The sequence below is a fragment of the Syngnathus typhle genome, linkage group LG8 (assembly GCF_033458585.1).
Source record: "Syngnathus typhle isolate RoL2023-S1 ecotype Sweden linkage group LG8, RoL_Styp_1.0, whole genome shotgun sequence".
Lineage (NCBI taxonomy): Eukaryota > Metazoa > Chordata > Actinopteri > Syngnathiformes > Syngnathidae > Syngnathus > Syngnathus typhle.
Window position 1 is genome coordinate 857,575 of NC_083745.1, and position 19,017 is coordinate 876,591.

Here is a 19,017-nt window from a genome sequence, read left to right on the forward strand (position 1 = left end):
GGTCACAGAAAGTTGTTTACACCTCAACATGGCTTCCCTACTGTATGCCTTTCTGATTCAAAGTGATGATTGATTGAGAAATAATGTGCATTTGATGGATGATGATGATCACCTTTGACCTCCTGCTAGGGCTGGCCTGCCTTGCCTTTGAAAGAAGGAACTAAAATGCGGAGTTTAGCCAGATGGCTCAGTTTGATGGAATGGTACAGGCAGTGCGCATTGATCAGATCCTCTCATCCAAACGATGAGAAGACAGGCGCGACCTGTATGTATGGAAAAAGGAAGCGAGATGAATCACTAGATGAGTCCGCTGCCCCTTCCGGATACAGTTCCAACAATGGCTTCATGTGATCTATCTGGCTGTTGTCGTCTTGACCGGATCATTTCAGTGTTCTGCTTCTGCCGTGAAATAATAAAAAGTCATGCATGTGTTGTTAACTGACTGTAAATTTCTCCGTCGTGCATGCGAGTGTGAATGCCTTCCTTTTTTTTTTTTTTTTTTTGCCCGGCCTAAGATGGACTAAGTGACCAGTCCAGGATGTACCTCATCTCTTGCACAGTCAACTGAGGTAGAGTTAAGTTAGCGAGCGGACTAGAGATTTGAGGCGTCAGGGAAAATGCCATTTCAGTGCAGGTACACTCTGTGCGCCCGCCTCGAAATATGACGAGCGTACCTTTCATTTCAACGAATGATTTGTCGGCGGTGCGTAGAATGTTAGCCTGGGAACTCCAGCGCACGAGTATCCTTGAAAGGTGTAGGCAAATCGGAAGTGGCGTAAGAGGCAGGCAAATGCGGCAAGCCAAAACTATTGGAGCATTTATGACAGACGGGATGGATGGTTGGATGGTTGGATGGACGGACGGACGGACCTTTATTGTGTCACATGTCTGGAGCGGCCGTTGTATTGCAACCTTTTCATGACTGCTGTGTCTTACTTCCTATTTGTGTTTTGTCCTGCAGGGAGCCCCAGGAGAACCAGGTCTGTCAATCATTGGACCAAGGGGACCACCTGTAAGTGTGCGAACTTCATTTTCTTGCCTTGAAGCAAATTGATTTTGAAATAGCTCTGCTGCCACGTCATTTCATCAAATGAATACTCTGCTGTACGATTCCTTACGACCATTGCTGATTCTAGCGCTTTCTAGCATCAGGCTTCCTTTCAAATGCAGTAACGCAAATCCAATGTCCCGTTCTCTCGTTCTATACATAACCAATGAACGTAAGGTCGTGTCATTGTTGACAAATAAAGCGGTCGTGTGTTCTTGTCTTCCGATGAACACACCGTGTCATTTCAAAGCAGAAAGAGTGAGGGAGTCCCAAATAATGTAGGTGTGAGAAGAAATCTTTTTCCTCCATCCATTTCCTCTTGAACGTCCTAGTTGTGTTGCTCACCTGGACAAAGTTAGGCCCTAGCCTTTCCTGGCTTCAGGCTTGATGTTGGCTGGCAAAAGTGGGTGAATGCTCTGCTAATGATCAAATGATTGGATGTAATTGCAGAGTGTGGAATTATTCAAGATGTAGTATAATTGGGCCCCGATTCAAATGAGGCAACCAGACCCATCGGGGGGGGGTCAATGTCACTTTTCCAGACCTCTGCTGGCTCAAATTCGTCAATTATTTCCCAATGAACGGAGGCATTTGTGTATGGTAATAATGACATTACCTTGTTCTCTTCTTCAAGAGCCAAGGCCATCTGTTTTAGTGGTCATAGCGTCTATATCTTCTCGCTGTGCCCGCCCGCTCTGCTAATAGGCATCCCTCATGAATAACAGTCCAGGAAGCAAGGAAGGAAGCAAGGAAGGAAGCAAGGAAGGAAGCTCCTCACAGTAGAGAACATCCAGTAACTTCACGGCAGACACGAGAAGATCGTGAGCGTAGTTTCTGTGAAATGGGACTGCAGTCTTCCGTGTTCTTTTTCTTTTTTGTCCACGTAGTCCGTATGTACGTAGATCCAAACATGTTGAGCCTGTACGTACGTGTCTGGAGGCACTTGGACTCGATATGGAACGTTTTGTTTTGTTAATCTAAAAGAGCATTTTTGTCTTCAGGGTCAGCCTGGAACAAGAGGATTTCCAGGCTTTCCAGTAAGTAACTCGCATGATTCACACCTTAGGTAACTAACAGCACATAGAAGAACTGATCTGGCACATGTTCTTTTATTGGCTAAATACCTTTTGTATTTGTTTTGCCGTTCAATTTGGCAAATATCATTTATTTGATGATGGGCTTTTTCTTTCATTTTATTTCAGGGTCCCATTGGGCTGGATGGCAAGCATGTGAGTTTCTTTGAATTCACTCGATTTGCTGTGGAGTCAAAGTCGTACAAAGGAATACACACTACAACACAATATATTAATCATTAATGTTCAAATAAATACTATCTTTTTTTTTTCTTTTTTTTTTTTATTTCTCTCGCACTGTAACTGTACAACATAATTGCACCGTTAAGAGAAAAGCTGTTTTGAGGGGCAATATGGATTTCTGGAAACTAAACTGAGGAATATGTGAACTTGCACCAAATAAGACGTGGCGAACTGAAGTCATGTTCTATCAATGCCTTGATTGTAAAATGTGTGCATTGAATGGTAACTTGACTGTTCCCACAGGGACAGAATGGCCCCAAGGGTGACATGGTAAGTAAGCATTCTTTAAATCTGCACTCCCAGCACTGTACTTGAAATCAAAATGTACATATGACACTTGCACTTGAGTGGGTCACAATAGGAAATGGCAAACAAGCCATCTTTGTTCTCCTTGCTGCTGCTGCTGCTGTTTTTCATCATAATGGCTTTCACTATTGCTTTTTGCCAGGCTCCCAAGCCATTACTCCAGGCACACTTGAGTGGGAGACCCTTATTCCTGTTGTTTTTCTTTCTCTTTTTTTTTTTAAATTTCACTTGAGTGAGCCGCCAAAAGGTAGTATATGGCTGAAATAACATTGAGTGTTGAGTAGTATGATTATTCTTTCATAATGCGCTCCTTTAATTGTCTTCTTCCTAACATATGTCAGTGAGCAGTTAGAGGACATTTGAGAAGCCCTCTGTTTAATATTAGACATACTATTGCTTTCCAAAAGTAGCTTTGGCGCTGTTGAGCCTGCGGGCTCACCCTTGTGGATTGGAATAGATGTGATGCTGGCTGGCTGGCCGGCTGGCTGGCTGGCTGGCTGGCTGGCTGGCTGGCCGGCTGGCTGGCTGGCTGGCCGGCCGGCCGGCCGGCCGGCTCGGCCTCCCACCATTCATTAATCAAGCAGTTGCTGTACTCTGACGGCTCACACCATTGGGCCTGACGGAAAGTCAAACTAAAGGCCTTTGGAATTCATCGTAGAAGGAATTTGCGTCGTCAGCACATACTACGTATTTGCTACCTCTATTGAAAAGATTTTCATTGGCTGATGTCTTTCAGGGTCAGCGTGGACCAAAAGGACTCCCTGTAAGTCACTTTAGTGTAAACACTTTTGCCCCCATAACGACAAACAAATTGACATGTGCTGTTTTCTCACTTAGGGAGAACCAGGACCTAAAGGAGAGAAAGTAAGTGTTCAAGGTTGTGATTTACACAAAGTGAAATTGACCTCATGAGAAAATAACAATCCATTCCAAAAAGATTGCAATCCCCAAGCATCCCTGCAAGATTTCCCTGTTGTTTCTGCTGTCCTCAAGTGGTCAGAACAAATATTGCTTGTCTACGTCCAGTTCATCGAAATAGAATAGAATCGCCCTTTATTGTCATTGTCACACATGTAGAATGAAATTTAAAAAGTGCCAAGCGATTTCATCTTTTCCAGCAGTGCGTCCGTTCATGTAACTTTTGAAATGATCAAATGGCTCGAATATGATATTAATATTGTTATATATCTATAATGATCTAATATTGTTGCATAAGTCCAGCTGCTGAAAGTCTTTTCCCCAGATGCACGTAAAGCCTAATGAATGGATGGCTTTTCTATTCCCTCCAGGGTGTCTGCGGCGACTACGCACATCGGGTAAGAACGCAGCTTGTTGACATTGAAGCAATCGTACGCATTCATCGCGATGAATTTGACTCACTTGGATTCCCCAGCTGTTCATCTTAGCTCTCCCAAGATACGTATGTGTATAGTTGAGAAGAGAAATGCCAAAGCAGAACATTTGCTTTGGAAGAGGAGAAAATGAACAGAAGCCGGATATACAAATGACGTGTGGCTGCTCAGTGATGGCCAACACATGCAAATGGTTGTGCAGTTATTTGGCGCTATCTCCAAGGCAATTCTGCCCAAACGGGATGAGGGCCCGCCCGCCCGCCCGGCCGGGTGCCAAGAAAACCCATTTCCCTTAACGGCAACCTTTCAGGCACTCGCAGGGAAATATTTACGATTAAAGAAGAGAAAGAGGGGCAGACTTGGATGCAATACGTCAGGCACACTCCAACCCTCTCTTCTTTATCTTTTGGCTAATGGTTTGCTGTCAACATGGCTTGCACTTCTCTGGCAGAGCCTCTTTGTGCAGGATCTTCCCTTGAAAACCTTGGCCGCCTTGCGCTCCAGTCAACCGCTGATGTTGAAGGTTTGTGGGTGGCCACAGACACCCCGCTTCGGACGGATAACACTTTTGTCACCTAGTCGTGCCGCAAAGAGAGGCAGTGCCCTGAAAGCAAGGCACTCCTCAAGCATTTAACGCTCTCCACCAAAGAGAAACCAAGCAAATGTCACAATCCATCCATCCAGCCATTGTGCACAGCTTGTCCTCACAAAAGCACATTCCTAAATTCATAAAAGCAGATTTTCTTTTGGTAAAAACGAATATTGATGTGATTTGTGCTTTTTAAAATGTAAATGGTGGGGTGGAAAGCCACAAATGTGAGGGACCAAGCTTGCCTACTTTTCCCCTGTTCGGTCTATATTTCCATAGCAGTTCTTTGAATGATGAATGGAAATTGAATTTGACACAATTGTTGTGACGAAGCTCACACGGGGAAAGAAAAAAGAAAAAGCGAAGGTTGTATCACATTGGTCTTTTGGAAATATGTACGTACTGTGTGCTCTAGAAAATGGAGGCAAGTTGCACTCAAACCCATCTACTTTGGTGTGAGATTACTATGTTTTTTTTATGACTGCTATTTTGTCAACTTGAATTTGATGACGCTAATCATCTCAACAGAAGCGACGTATTGTACAGCCCTGTGCTGGACACTTGGCTACAGTAAGTCTGGATATGCACTAGAAGCCATACCGCACCGTACTCTCTTTGTGGCAAGACTGGCGGGCACACCTACCTACCTACCTACCTAGCTAGCTAGCTGGCTAGCTACCTCATTTATCATTGCAATCTCGGGGTCTGGCTAGTCCAAGGGTTGCTTCCTTCTCAGGAGATGAATAGTACGTGTCATTTATTCTTGGGCATAGGGGAAGCCTAACCCTCTAGCCAGTCCAGGCCCAGAGTTTGCTGTGCCTTTCTTCCTTGCTTTTCACTCTCATGTCATGTTGTATTGTATTTCTCTCTCTCCTTTTCTTTCTCTCTTTCTCCACCCTCCCTTCAACCTCTTGTTCTATCTATCTCCCCTCTTTTGTTTCTGCTGCATCCCTCCCGGTGACCTTTGCCCGGTGACCTTTTTTGGCCACCTGTGCAGATGTTGCCTATGACCGTGCGCAACATGCCCTCAATAAGCCCTCTAATCCTAAAACGCCTCAAGGTACAATTCTCTTTTAGCCGCCCGCTACTTGTCTCTCCCGCTTGGGCGGCGGTGGACGCGAGCCGCCTTCGGCCGCGGCCATCAAATCTCCCCCGTCTGGCTGGCTGGAATTAACCAAGTGCTGCAGTGGCTACCGCTAATGATTGGCCAAGGCCAAAGATCTTCTCTGTCCATAGTATTTGTAGCAATACAAGTCGAATATAATTCAATCATTTTGTGTCGCTCAATTGAGAAGCTGACTCAGCTGGGCGATCAGGATTGCAACACAACTGAGAATGTTCAGATGATTTGATCAAAAAATCACTTGGCTGACTTGGACTTTGGTTCATGGCCCACAACATCATTTGTCTTGAAATAGAAAATCATTTATGCCTTTCTTTCACAATATTGTTTTGTTACGATCGGCATCAAATGGGTCATTCCTTTGAATTTTGCCAGCACTCATCTATAGGAGTGTGTGTGTGTGTGTGTGTGTGTAACCCCAAAAGGAAGCACCAAAGACATAGCCCAAAAGACCCCGCAGTGTGGTCAGGGAAGACTGAGAATGATTAGTTTGTTTTGGATTTTCCGTATGATCTTACAATAGAATGTGTCTCAAATGGCAACATGGTCATTACTTTGAAAATCCGGCCGGCCAGGTGGCTCTTCAAACAAGCTTCAAGCAATTGTTCATTCATCCCAAACAGATGTACTATTGTACATTTTGCATGCACTGCACAAGCCAAAAGTAGATTTGCAAGGCAACGCGTTGGCGTCGGCGTCGGCGTCGGCGTCGGCGTTGGCGTCGGCTCTGGCTCTGGCTCTGGCTCTGGCTCTGGCTCTGGCTCTGGCTCTGGCTCTGGCTCTGGCTCTGGCTCTGGCTCTGGCTCTGGCTCTGGCTCTGGCTCTGGCTCTGGCTCTGGCTCTGGCTCTGGCTCTGGCTCTGGCTCTGGCTCTGGCTCTGGCTCTGGCTCTGGCTCTGTCTGAGCCGTCTGGAAGGTCAGCGTCACGCTTCACTCCAGTGTAAGCAACGCTAATGGTCAAAGTGAAAATTCATATATTGCCGGAAGCTTTCCGGGAGAGCCTAAAAAGGTCACCTTTGTCCAACGCGCACATTACAGGGCTGTCAAGCACAAGCAACTTTGCGCTTACGCCGTCTCTCATTAGGACTTTGTTTCATCCTCTTCTGACCAACATGCAACATGTTGCCATATTAGGATCAAGAATGGACCTTGAGTGTGTCTTTTTAACTGCTTGCTGCTTGCTAACCCTGCTAACATGATTGTGCTTTTCATGTCCATTTGTGGTGCTGGCAATATGACAAGACTGACAGACAGACCGACAGACAGGTTGTAACTCAAAGTCTCTCAGCAGGGTGAGCCGGGAGCGCAGGGGCCTCCGGGACCACCGGGGCCCCCAGGGAACCCAGGTCTGAACGGAGCAAGCGGCTCGCCCGTAAGTCCCATCAGAATTTGGTGCGATTTTGGTTGTCTGAGACCTTTGATTGTTCTGCAACGACAGCAATACCGACCGAGTAGTATCAGTCATTCCCGTTCACGTATGAGAAAGTGACTCTTTGATTTCAGCGCACAATCAAGCGGTAACATGGGTCGAAATTTGGATGCTGATCTTGATATGTAAAAATAATTTGCCTACAGGGTAAGCCCGGTGAACCGGGAAAACCTGGAAAAGACCCAAGGGTGAGTGAGCTTTGGTCCAGTCTCGCTGGCTGGCTGGCTGGCTCGCTCTTATTTCTCAAGTAAATGTCTGCTAACCATGAAACCATGTTTTGTGTGTTGACTCTCCAGCTATTGCCAGGACTGAAGGTAAAACAAAATCCTCAACCTTTACAGTATGATGATGAATAAAATCTTGAATGATGACCAATTGTTCTTTTGAAAGCACACATTGTCCAGCCTAATTGATTGCTGTGTTGTTGAAGTCAATTCCAAATATTTGTGCGTCTAGGGTGAGCCAGGTTTACCAGGACAGAAGGTGAGCGCCTTCCAAAAAAATCCTTCCTTTCTCCACCTTTGTATTTGCCAAGATGAATGGTCCGTCCATATCCTTAAGGTGTCTTTCTCCACAGGGCGATGGAGGGGATGTTGGGCCGCCGGGTCCTGAAGGCCCAAAGGTACATACACCTCCTTAAGTCTTATTCTTGACCTCTGTCTGGATAAGCAGATAGCTTGTTAGCACAGTCGTTTGACCATACGCGCAGATGAAGGGAGAGACTTGAGTCAAATGGAAGTCACGAGGATAGGTGGGGCCAATGATTTGAAAGGGATGGACTTTCATCAACATATTATCTTACAAACAAATTGCACACGTATTGCAACCATGATTCGGTTTGGGGGATTGGATTGTTGTCGGATGACGGATGCACTGGGGCAATCTTTTCTTCACCAGCTGTGCACCTTTGATTCTAACAATCTATTGGACAGTTTGATGGGTCTTGGCTCTTGGACTTCTTGTCTAAATGGTTTCTTTGTCTTTTCCTTCGCAGGGTGACCAGGGAGCCAAGGTAATTTCTGATGATGAGTTTGTCCTAGGTGTTTTGAGAACGGAACGGTTTCAATTCTATCGGCCCCGTTCTCAAACTCTCGTGAATTTTTGGCTCTTGGACCGATCCTCTCCTTTTTCTTCCTTTTTACGGCTTTCGCTTTTGATGTATGAACCAAGTGAGTCTGTCGTAAATACTACAAACTAAAGGGAGCCCATTTTTTGCCGTGTTCTGTGGTGCTCCGGCTTTGCTGTTCCATTGCCTCCTCAGGGAGATGAAGGGAAGAGGGGCTTTGCGCCAGAGAAAGGGGAGAAGGTAAAGTAGCAGCAGCCAAGCATGGAGTTGGAAGTGGATAAAAGATCCTGCAGCAGCAGCAGCAGCAGCAGCCAAGCATGTAGTTGGAAGTGGATAAAAGATCCTGCATGGACTTCTTTTTTTTTTTTGGAAATGCACTTCATCCATGGGCTGTTTGTCTTGCTTTTGTTGCAACCATTTTTACAAAAGGAATGGACTTTGGTGTTTAACCTCAAAGCCGCTTTGAGTAGCTTCCTCACGGAAGGAAGCACTCTGACTTTTCCAATGCTAATCCATTGTGGTGATTGCATATTGGACAGAGAAGATTTTGACCAAAGTTGGCTGCTGAGGAAATGCATACATAGTATGCTCCGCGTTCATGTTGGATTCCGTGGCCCTTTTCTACCATTTCAGCTCAGTTGTTCAATTGTCTTGAATGAAATGTCTGCACTTACCTCTCAGCTCTGCATGACGTTTCCTCATCAGCCTGACTTGTTTTTCTGCCATTTGAACACCCTTCTTTTTCTTCTTTCCTTTTCTGTCTTTGCTTGGCCTTTATGGTGTCAAGGGAGAAGCAGGCTTCCCGGGCCCTCCGGGGTCCAAGGTAATAATGTGGCTGGCTAGTCATGCTGTACTTCAAAAGGAGCTGAGTAGGTCATAGCTATTTGTCTTTGACTGCAAAAGGGCCCGAGCGGCACCCCTGGCATCCCTGGCAAGAGGGGCTATAGGGTAGGTGGGCAGCCACGGCACGGCACGGCACGGCACGGCAAAATCATTTGTGCCACAACTGCATGTTTGCGTCGGATACAATCGCATTCATGCTTGCGTTGTTCACATTTTGGACAAACGGAGCGCCTTTTTACGTTGTCGTGAACGCGCTCCTTTCGGGGCCAATGAAGCCTTTTGAATCAAGTGATCTTACTCCAGAATGTTATCTCTACTAGGGAGAGAAGGGAGAGGCTACCATTTCCTCGCTTGGAATGAAAGGAGAACCCGGCTCACCAGGAGTGCCAGGCCTCATGGGACCTAAGGTAGGGAGCAAAAACTTTGAGCACAATGTGTGATCAATTTGACTGGCTATGAAAAGACATGAAATACAATGCATCAGGTATGTACGTACGTACGTACATATGAGGTTGGGGGAAATGTTTTGAAAAGAACTCGTAAGGAACGACCCCAAATAAATGTCAACTGTTGGAACTCTAGGGAGAGGCAGGCCCCGAAGGCCCAGCTGGACCGAGAGTGAGTCATGACTCCACGACTTTTCATGGGGTATGCTCACGATCAGGATGTCAATCATCTTGATCTCTTTTTCTAGGGGCCCCCAGGTGCAACCGGCGAACCGGGAAAGGCTGAAATCCACAATAATGAAAATGTATGCTACTCTTATTGCACATGATTTATTTGTACCATACAATCAAATCATCTGTAAGCATTTTCTAATCCTACCATCTCTCTCCCTTGCAGGATATTCGCAATATCCATCTGATGGTAATGCTTGATCTAGCGATTTACCCACCTTCCTAGCTCGAGTGCTAGCTGTCTATTTCATTGTTTGTTTGTTTGTTTGTTTTTGTAGTGGTAGCAATAAATCAACACTCAGTTCAGATATTCAATCCCATTTTACATGTGGTGTCTTCCGTCCGTCCAACTTGTAGGGCCCACCTGGATTACCTGGACCTCCAGGCCCTCCCGGGTTTTCAGGCACAAAAGTAAGCTGTGTTTTTATAAGACCGAGGAACGCAAGTGAAGACACATTTTGTGCCCCATCCAACATTTGGAGTGGAGTTTTGAATCGATCCGGGGTATAGCACCTTCACTTGTCAAGCCTCAGCTATTTCTTTATCTTTTGTCATCATTAGGGAGAGGTTGGCCTCCCAGGTCCCCCAGGCCTTGATGGAGAGAAGGTACCACACCACATTTCCTTTCGATTCACATTTGGTCATCATGTCATCTTACTGCTTGTAGTACCGCAAAGAGTGACTTCAAGACGTTGGGGGGCTTTTCTTTTTCAGGGCACAAAAGGGGATCCTGGGGAAGGAGGAAGATCAGAGATGGTATGATCACACTATGACAATCAGATGATAGAAGGTAAGCCTTTCAAGTCCTTGAACTTGTTTTTCACTTCTTTTCTAGCGCTACGGTCCTCCAGGTCCCCCAGGTCCCTCCGGACCAGTTGGGCCAGCAGTGAGAGCAATATTTTCCAATAAACATTGATTGCTCACACACATGAATAGGAAATGGCAGTGCTTTTCAATCACAAGCACCGATACAACGCTGACTACTTTTAGGGCTTGACATTTTTCTCTTGTTTTTAGGGATCTCAAGGACCTTCAGGGCCAAAGGTGAAGTAGCTTTTATTTGGAATGAGATGGAAGCGCAGAAAGTCACTTGCAAATGTGTTTTGTTTTTCTTCTCTTCATCATTTGTGGGTGAAATGTGTGCGCTTGTTGTCCGCCAGGGAGAGGCAGGCGTCGGCCTCCGTGGAGAAAAGGGAGCAGCGGGTCAGAAAGGTGACAAGGGGGACAGAGGCCATCTTGGACTGCCTGTAAGTGCTTTCACTTTTTCCACACCTTTGAAGAGAGCTGTTTGAACAACCTAACTTTTAACCATCACTAAAGTGACGCTGAATATTATGAAGTTAAGACTAGACACACACGCACACACATTGTTTTGGTTTGTATTCGTTCAAATGTTGCACAGAAAGGTCGACTAGATGGGACGAAAACGCAAATGTGCTAGACCTGTGTTATCATTTATTGGTCGTGTTATTTCACTCCTGTTTGGGCGCTATCATCCAACAGTACTTTGGGATTTCGACTCTTATTTCTTACTACAATATGTCCAAAAGCTTTCAACAACCAGCCATCATTTAGATAAGTACATCTACACATTGGATTTCATCTACAGTATGCATTCGATTTGAGACAACAAGGTTTTCGCATGTTCTATCAAATGAATCATGGGCCAAAATGATTTTATTGTGAAGCCAAACTCAAACTACTATAACTGGTCAAAGGGCTTTTACTGACTTGTAGTCACCACGCTTATCTCCAAACATTTGGGTTTTTTTTGGGTCACCATCTGAATGAGTTGTTGAAGTCACTTGAGTCACAGCTTCACTCACTCACTCACTCACTCACTCACTCACTCACTCACTCACTCACTCACTCACTCACTCACTCACTCACTCACTCACTCACTCACTCACTCACTGTCATCCACCTCCCCAATGTGACTCCCCCCCCCCCCCCATCACCTGTGCTCTCTAACTGTGTACAACGCTATCCAGGGGGCTCATGGGTTAGACGGCAGACCCGGTCCAGTGGTGAGTGGTGTTCCAGCCCCCTTCTCTCTCGCTCTCTCTCTCTCTCTCTCTGTCCTTCCTTTCTTTTGTCTTCCTCCTCCCAGCTCGCTTGATTTCTGTCACGTGTGCTTGTGTCGTCTGCTTGTCTTCCCGTGCTTGTATTGCTTTAGTCGCAAGAACGTTTTGTGAGTGTTCAGGGTCGGCTCGGGAGGCCCGCACCGAGCGGTGTCATGTGGACTTGTGCTCATGCTGCATGTTGAGAGGTTGTTCAATTATTTGGAATGAGCCAAAGGTTTCCTCTCCAATTGCTATTGGCAAATAAATACGACCTGCAGCTGTGGACATGTTCTTCTTTTTCCCTACTTTTTAACCCAACAGTCTGGACAGTAGTTCAACAAGCTTAGTGTCGTCATGATATGCATTGGGAAGGAAAAGGACTCCATCTAATCTGTTCTTTGAAAGAGTCCTCCCTTTTGTATATCATAATTGACGGAAGCTTGTTGATATGCTGAACGGAGATTTTTTGCTTGAAAGTTGATATCCGCTCAAATGATTTGCTTGTTCCGTTTTGCAGGGTCTGCTGGGGCCAGCAGGAGTAGCAGGGCCAGCGGGACCAAAAGGAGAGCGAGTGAGTTGCCTTCCACTATAACAGCCAGCCGGCACTTGACATTTCTAGTAATGACGATGTCATTGCAGGGTGAGAATGGAGATGTTGGACTACCAGGACCAATTGGCCCGCAGGGCATTCCTGTAAGTCCTTTTTCATTGCAGAAGACATCATTGAGCTCATCTGGAACAAGTCCCATCGTTCAGCTCTCTTTCTCCATCTGCTATTTCAGGGCTTTGTAGGACCACAAGGACTCAAAGGGAATCGGGTAAGAAGGAAGCATTTGAAAGATTCTCAACATATTGGAGCCACACATACTCACTTCAAGCAAACTGGTTTCATTCCACTGATAACGAGATGCATTAAGGGAGTCAGTCAGTGGCTACTTGTGGTCAGTGGCGGCTACCTGTGGTCATTGGCTACCTGTGGTCATTGGCTACCTGTGGTCATTGGCTACTTGTGGTCATTGGCTACCTGGGGTCAGTGGCTACCTGGGGTCAGTGGCTACCTGGGGTCATTGGCTACCTGGGGTCATTGGCTACCTGGGGTCAGTGGCTACCTGGGGTCATTGGCTACCTGGGGTCAGTGGCTACCTGGGGTCAGCGGCTACTTGTCACTACCACAAGTATTATTGGAATATTTGATTGACCCAAAACTAAAGCATCATGCCAAAGTGATATGAATTGACATGATGTACTTTTCTGATTTCCTGGCTCTGTACGGTCCCAATGAAATGTACAAGTCTTGCTCATTTAATTGCCACTGAGCTGAATTTGAATTGCTTCAATGGCTCCCAAGCACATCTGAATTGGAGCGCTGACCATCCAAAACTTTGCTTTGATTCCGTGTGGTGGTGGTGATGATGAAGAATGAACAGAAGATGCACTTGATCATATTGAAACACAGCAAAGACGCTTAATGAGCCCAGAGCAATGACAGCCAAAATCACGTTTTTCGACTCCATTTTGGATAAGGACATTCTGTCTTGTTGTTAAAATACATTGTGGTGAAAAAGTATTGGCTCCTTCCAGATAGAACTTGTTTTCATGTTTATCAGGCTCATCAAGCCCATTTGGGAAATTTCATTGGTTTTGTAGTGTGAGATATTAAAGTTGATTTGATGAGGAGACTAAATGTAGGATATGATAGAAGAAAAAAAAGGGCCAAATACTTTTTCCTCACTCATTTAAGGTGTTGAATTATGTTATGAGAATGTATTTGTGATCACGTCTGCTTTTAATCTCCTTTTTTTTTTCTTTTTATTGTGTCCACCATGTGTAAGATGACTAGGATACCCTCCCTCTAAAACACAGATGTCAAACTCAAGGCCCGGGGGCCAGATACGGCCCGCCACATCATTTGATGCGGCCCGCGAAGATAAATTGTGCATCAAATTTGTGTCATTACTAGAGTTGCAAATTGTCTTCACTTTTAATATTATTCGTTTTTTTAAATATTTGACCAGTTTTTACTTGTCTGATTTGAAAACGACTTATTTGTCAGTTTGTTTTGTAGCTTTTACCGTATATAATATGAGGTGCTCATACATTAATTTGTCATAATGGCCCTCCGAAAGAAGCTAGGGCTACAATGCGGCCGGCGAAAAAAATGAGTTTGACACCCCTGCTCTAAAATAATGTTCCTGTTCCTTCCTATTAACATGTTTAATATTTCCACTCCCATCAATCAATTCTTCACATTTCATAAGCTTTTTTTTTTGTCAACACATTCAACTGACTTCCATGGAAGAACTGAACTCAAAGCAACATACTTGAATTCAACATGGCAAAGGAAGAAGCCATTCCAAATTTGATGGTGAAGTTGAACGTGTTGAAGACAAAGCTATGGGATGGTGTCGTTATTTGTTTTTTTTCTTTTGTTTTTTTTATTCTTGTCCTTTGTATCCACAGGTCTTCCTATCCCCTTTTTCCTTCCCTCCACCTTGCCCCATGGCTCTTTTTGTCGCAAGGGTTGCCTTCCTTCTCTCCCTCTCACAACACTTGGCCTCCTCCTGCTCCTCCTCCTCCTCCTCCTCCTCCTGCTCCTGCATTCTAATTCAAGTCCTGGGTTAATCCTCCTCCTCTTGGCCATTCCTATTCCTTCTTAACACCACATCAATTTCCCATGCAAGTGCTCATCAATCAATTAAGCAAGCAAGCCAGCAAACCAGTTAGCCAGCCAGCCAGCAAACCAGTTAGCCAGCCAGCAAACCAGTTAGCCAGCAAACCAGTTAGCCAGTTAGCCAGCCAGCCAGTTAGCCAGCCAGCCAGCCAGCCAGGCCTGCCCCCTTCCCTCTCTTCCCTTAAATGACAAACCTTCATTGCATGCTTCTAAAACGCAATGTTTATAATTCCGTGTCAGTCAACCAATTTGAAAGACATGGTCATCATGTGCTCATACAGTCCTACAAAGAAAATGTGTCCTGCTCCCATCAATCATGAACAATAAGTCAACTTGCGTTTGTGAATGGAGCACTATAAAAACACTCCAATCGAACGAATACGCCAGCCAGCCGAGCCAGGCCAGGCCAGGCCAGGCCATAATAGTGCCGTATTATCTGGTGGGTGAGGAGCTGCAATAGCTTCAAAGCACATTACAAAAATGATGTCTTGATAGACGTACGGTTATCTTGCCCTCCTTTGACTGAGTCTTTGAGGGAGTGAGGTGTAATTGTATTGATGATCGAAAGATCATTTCTTTTGCTCAATTGAAAGGTGCAGCATTCACTAGGCAATTCTGTCCACAAATGCATTTGCCACCCCTAACCAGCCAACTATCCCTGCACTCTCTTATTTCCTTCCAATACTAAAGCACATTGGTTCATTTTGCAGCCTCTCAAATTGACCCAAGGAGGACTAAAGTTTGTCATTTGTTGAATACGCTGTTGTTTGCAGGGAGAGAGGGGCAAGAAAGGCAACAGGGGGGCCAAAGGGGATAAGGGAGACCAAGGAGCACCTGGATTAGATGCCCCGTGTCCGTTGGTATGTCACTAATCCGTGTACGACTCGGAGCCCGAAACAAAAAGGTGGCGAAAGCTTCTTTTTGGCTCTGCTAGACTCACTCACTCACTCACTCACTCACTCACTCACTCACTCACTCACTCACTCACTCACTCACTCACTCACTCATTCAACCTCCCTCAGGCCTCCTCTATTCTCTCCCCAGGTACAAGACTGGCGGGAATAAATCATTGATATGTGTGTCGTCAGCTTACTTCCTTTTTGAAAGAGAGCCACTCAAACTCTCAACTCATCGACCGCATGCACCATTGTATCCAAAACACCATTTGGCCATCGTGGCTCAGGTTAACCTGTTAAGAAAGTTTGATCATCTCCCATCTCAGTGAATTGCGTTCCCGTCAGTCCGGGTTGCCCGCACGTTGAGGCCAACCTGCACCGAGGGGCCCAACGGACGAATCCTCGTGCGTGCGTGCGTGCGTGCGTGCGTGCGTGCGTGCGACAGAAGACAGACAGACAGACAGACAGACGACAGACAGACAGACACTTAGCTACGAGGGCTCGGGCCGCGGAGCCGCTTTTAAACGGTTGATTTCGCAAACAGGGTTTCCGAGGCTTTAAAGGAGAGAAGGGTGAACCGGGCTTGCCAGGCCTGGACGGGCTGGATGCCCCTTGTCCTGTGGTATGGTGCTCGCTCTCTCTTTGGCTTGTCTCCCCAGCATGCACACTTGCAAATAGCCTTCTACTAAAACTAAAAAGTAGTAAGTTTTGCATTGCATGAAAAGTTTGCATGAAACTATTCATTGCTCTCCAGTAGATGATTGATTTGATTCCTTTTGTTCATTTGAAGAAAGTACGAGCAACTCGTGAGCTTTTATCGCCGTCCTAACGCCGCACTCATTGTGACCACGTGACGTAGCCAACTTTTATTCTCAAACATTGATGGATAAAGCTGCTGTACAAGTGGACTCCAAACCTTTCCTAACCACAATAATGATGAATCTGTTACTTTCTCTTTCGTCTCTTGCATGGAGCACCGATTCTTCTCGGGAACATTACCACAGGTTAGGCCGAATCGTAACTCGACGGAATGATGGGCTCAATTCAAGCGGACGCTTATTTGATTGTTTTCACTGCCAAATTTAGCTTGGATTCAATTTTACTGCTACACTTGCAAACTGGCTGGTGACCGGTGGACGGAGGGAGGGAGGGAGGGAGTGTTTAGGTACTTGCAAACTTAAATTGCACAATGTTTGCAAATGGCTGTTTTCACCATATGCCATCTTCAAGGTTTGGAAAAAATCTCCGTATGTGCATTTCATAGTTTAATGGTCATTTCAGCCCAACCAATTTGACCCGCACACATCGATCTGCCTTTATTCACAATATGATCGTCTATCAGCCTTGTTTCATTCAAAGGTAGATAGAGAGAGAGAGAGAGAGAGAGAAAGAAAGAGGATGAAATGAATGGAAGACGGACGTACATGTCGCCAAGGACACTTGTGGCAGTGAATGATTAGTATGTTGAATAAAGATGTTGCCCTAATCAATTTTCATTGGTTGTTTGCTAATAGTATATCAAGTCATACATTACAAGTAATTACATTAAAAATGAAGAATGAAAGTGCACATATATATATTTATCTAGGTATACAGAGACGCGGTGCATACATAACTATATTGCTTTCCAAATCTCTGGATGACGCGACAATATGATTTGCACCTCCCTCCGCACAGTGTTGAGTGTTGCAGCTGATTGTGGTGAGTGTTGACAATCGTTTTTTCTTTTTCCAGGGAGATGACGGCCTACCCGTACCAGGCTGTTGGAACAAAGTAAGTGAAAGTCTGACCCTTACTGACCTCATGGCTCTAACTCCCCAGTGACTTTTTTGGGACCTAACATTTTGCCCTGTGCTTTTTCCCTGCAGTGATAACTTTGGAATGGCTTTTGTAATTGTGCATAGCATATTTATTTTTTTTACTTTTTCCTGATTGTATTCTAACCTATAGTATTAAAAAAAAAAACATGAAAACAAAGACCAAATGTTTTGTACAGTTTTGCTTTTTGTTTTAACCCCAGTGACATTGTATTTGAGTTGATATCCATGCATTTAGGAATCGTATGTATGAATTTGAAAAAATGAATACTGACTTGCAGTTACAGATGCATGATATATGTATGTGCATACTTTGCTGTGGATGCTTTTTAACTTATTGTAGCTTGTTCTATTCTGTTGGACAAGAGCACGCTACACTGGGTTGTGCAGCTGGAAAGATTGTGGGCAGTCCCAGATCAATGAAATCTCTTTTTTTGTTGTTGTTGTTGTTGTCGTTGTTCACACCGTGTTCAAAAGTCTGCACTCTTATTTCCAGTTGACATTGGGGTTTTTTCTTTTTATAATTTGATTCCCAAACGTACCTTAGGCAAGGTGCAGAGTGAATTTGGGTTGGATGGTGTTGAACTCAAACACACGTGTCAAATGTAAGCGTTACTAGATGAGACTTATACTCAAGAATGTCACAGCTTTATGATGCAAAATGTCAAACTAAGTTCATGAAGTATTTGTCATAATTACGTCCATGTCCATTATCCCACATTTTGCTTCAATTAGCTTCGAATTGTATGACTGAACAAGTCATGTTTTGTCTGTAACTAATCCAATGCACCTTTGTCTCAACTTGGATCTCCTAACAAGTTTCAAATGCATGGAATGTCCTGAAAGTGTTCCATCAGTCATGTTTGCATTCGAGCAAAAAGTTTCAGTTGATTGTATTTTGTTTCTACCAGTACTTTCTTCTTCTAAAAATGGTGCGGCTCGATAATGACCGTCGGCAAAATGTTAATTCGGGCCTCCCTTGCTAGAAGGAAGCAGTGCTGCGAGCACCGCATTGCTTGAATGGCATGAAAGGCGCCAGTAGCTCAGCTCGCAATGAGGGCTTGTTTCAAATCTATTGCCTTGTGGAGTTCTGCCAATTCACTTCACAAAGGACCTAATGTTGGGGGGAAATGTTGCACTGATTACTTTGTACCTTGATTTATTGGATTCTATCATACGTACGCAGGTGCTCCTTGTCTCGGATGAGATTTTGCGCTGCCTGGATTTCATGATATACATAATATTGATGATCATCCAGTACCTTCTATTTTTTTGAATGTGTTGTTTCTGTTGGAAAATGACAATCACGCTTCCATAAATAAAAGCAAACTTGTTTAAAGCTTGCACATGAATGAATGAATGAAGGAAGGAAGGAAGGAAGGAAGGAAGGAAGGAACGAACGGTCGAGTTTCATTCAGCGCCACGCCAGACTTCAGTCACTGTCTTGAGCTCGACGATAAGTGCTGTAGCAAAATATTCATCACTAAGCATTAGCCTGTCCAGAGTGACCAGGGCCAAATGGAGTCGCCATGCAAATACAGAGTGTCCAAATGAAGTTGACACAGATGAGGCCTTGATCACTAACCTGGAGCTTGCACTGCATGTACTGAATGAGGTGGTGAGTTTTCAACTAGCATAAGAAGGAGCTGTAGCCAGAATCAAAAAGCAAGCGTCAATTCAAACACCAAGGCCACGTAAGTTTGCATTTGTAGCTGGAGCACTTGTCAATGAAGTGACATTTGTATTCATGCATCCATCGCCGCACAGATAAGGTGATATTTGAAGTGCACCTCGTAATGCCAGGTCCAGAGAAAAAAAGAAA

General features: G+C 44.9%; 1 protein-coding gene across 16 annotated transcripts in view; it reads left to right on the top strand.

Annotated features, from left to right (window-relative positions):
* col13a1 (collagen, type XIII, alpha 1) overlaps positions 1–19,017 on the top strand; it is a 40,627-nt gene that overhangs the window by 19,915 nt on the left and 1,695 nt on the right. Inside the window, exons 5-39 of one of the 16 annotated variants that reach the window (XM_061286004.1) lie at positions 962–1,012; positions 2,050–2,085; positions 2,251–2,277; positions 2,608–2,634; positions 3,407–3,433; positions 3,508–3,534; positions 3,960–3,986; positions 4,474–4,545; positions 5,609–5,671; positions 7,022–7,105; positions 7,309–7,350; positions 7,459–7,476; positions 7,619–7,645; positions 7,740–7,784; positions 8,157–8,174; positions 8,424–8,468; positions 9,016–9,051; positions 9,132–9,176; positions 9,392–9,478; positions 9,654–9,689; positions 9,766–9,822; positions 9,915–9,938; positions 10,106–10,159; positions 10,310–10,354; positions 10,463–10,504; positions 10,584–10,634; positions 10,766–10,792; positions 10,909–10,995; positions 11,740–11,775; positions 12,329–12,382; positions 12,451–12,504; positions 12,594–12,629; positions 15,923–16,000; positions 17,113–17,151; positions 17,247–18,534. In XM_061286004.1, the coding sequence (XP_061141988.1) occupies positions 962–1,012; positions 2,050–2,085; positions 2,251–2,277; positions 2,608–2,634; positions 3,407–3,433; positions 3,508–3,534; positions 3,960–3,986; positions 4,474–4,545; positions 5,609–5,671; positions 7,022–7,105; positions 7,309–7,350; positions 7,459–7,476; positions 7,619–7,645; positions 7,740–7,784; positions 8,157–8,174; positions 8,424–8,468; positions 9,016–9,051; positions 9,132–9,176; positions 9,392–9,478; positions 9,654–9,689; positions 9,766–9,822; positions 9,915–9,938; positions 10,106–10,159; positions 10,310–10,354; positions 10,463–10,504; positions 10,584–10,634; positions 10,766–10,792; positions 10,909–10,995; positions 11,740–11,775; positions 12,329–12,382; positions 12,451–12,504; positions 12,594–12,629; positions 15,923–16,000; positions 17,113–17,151; positions 17,247–17,249 (1,527 nt within the window). In that variant the 3' untranslated portion in view covers positions 17,250–18,534. Of the gene's footprint in view, positions 1–961; positions 1,013–2,049; positions 2,086–2,250; positions 2,278–2,607; positions 2,635–3,406; positions 3,434–3,507; positions 3,535–3,959; positions 3,987–4,473; positions 4,546–5,139; positions 5,182–5,608; positions 5,672–7,021; positions 7,106–7,308; positions 7,351–7,458; positions 7,477–7,618; positions 7,646–7,739; positions 7,785–8,156; positions 8,175–8,423; positions 8,469–9,015; positions 9,052–9,131; positions 9,177–9,391; positions 9,479–9,653; positions 9,690–9,765; positions 9,823–9,914; positions 9,939–10,105; positions 10,160–10,309; positions 10,355–10,462; positions 10,505–10,583; positions 10,635–10,765; positions 10,793–10,908; positions 10,996–11,739; positions 11,776–12,328; positions 12,383–12,450; positions 12,505–12,593; positions 12,630–15,255; positions 15,343–15,922; positions 16,001–17,112; positions 17,152–17,246; positions 18,535–19,017 lie in introns of those variants that run through there. The other 15 variants (XM_061286002.1, XM_061286001.1, XM_061285999.1 and 12 more) reach the window with 15 other exon arrangements.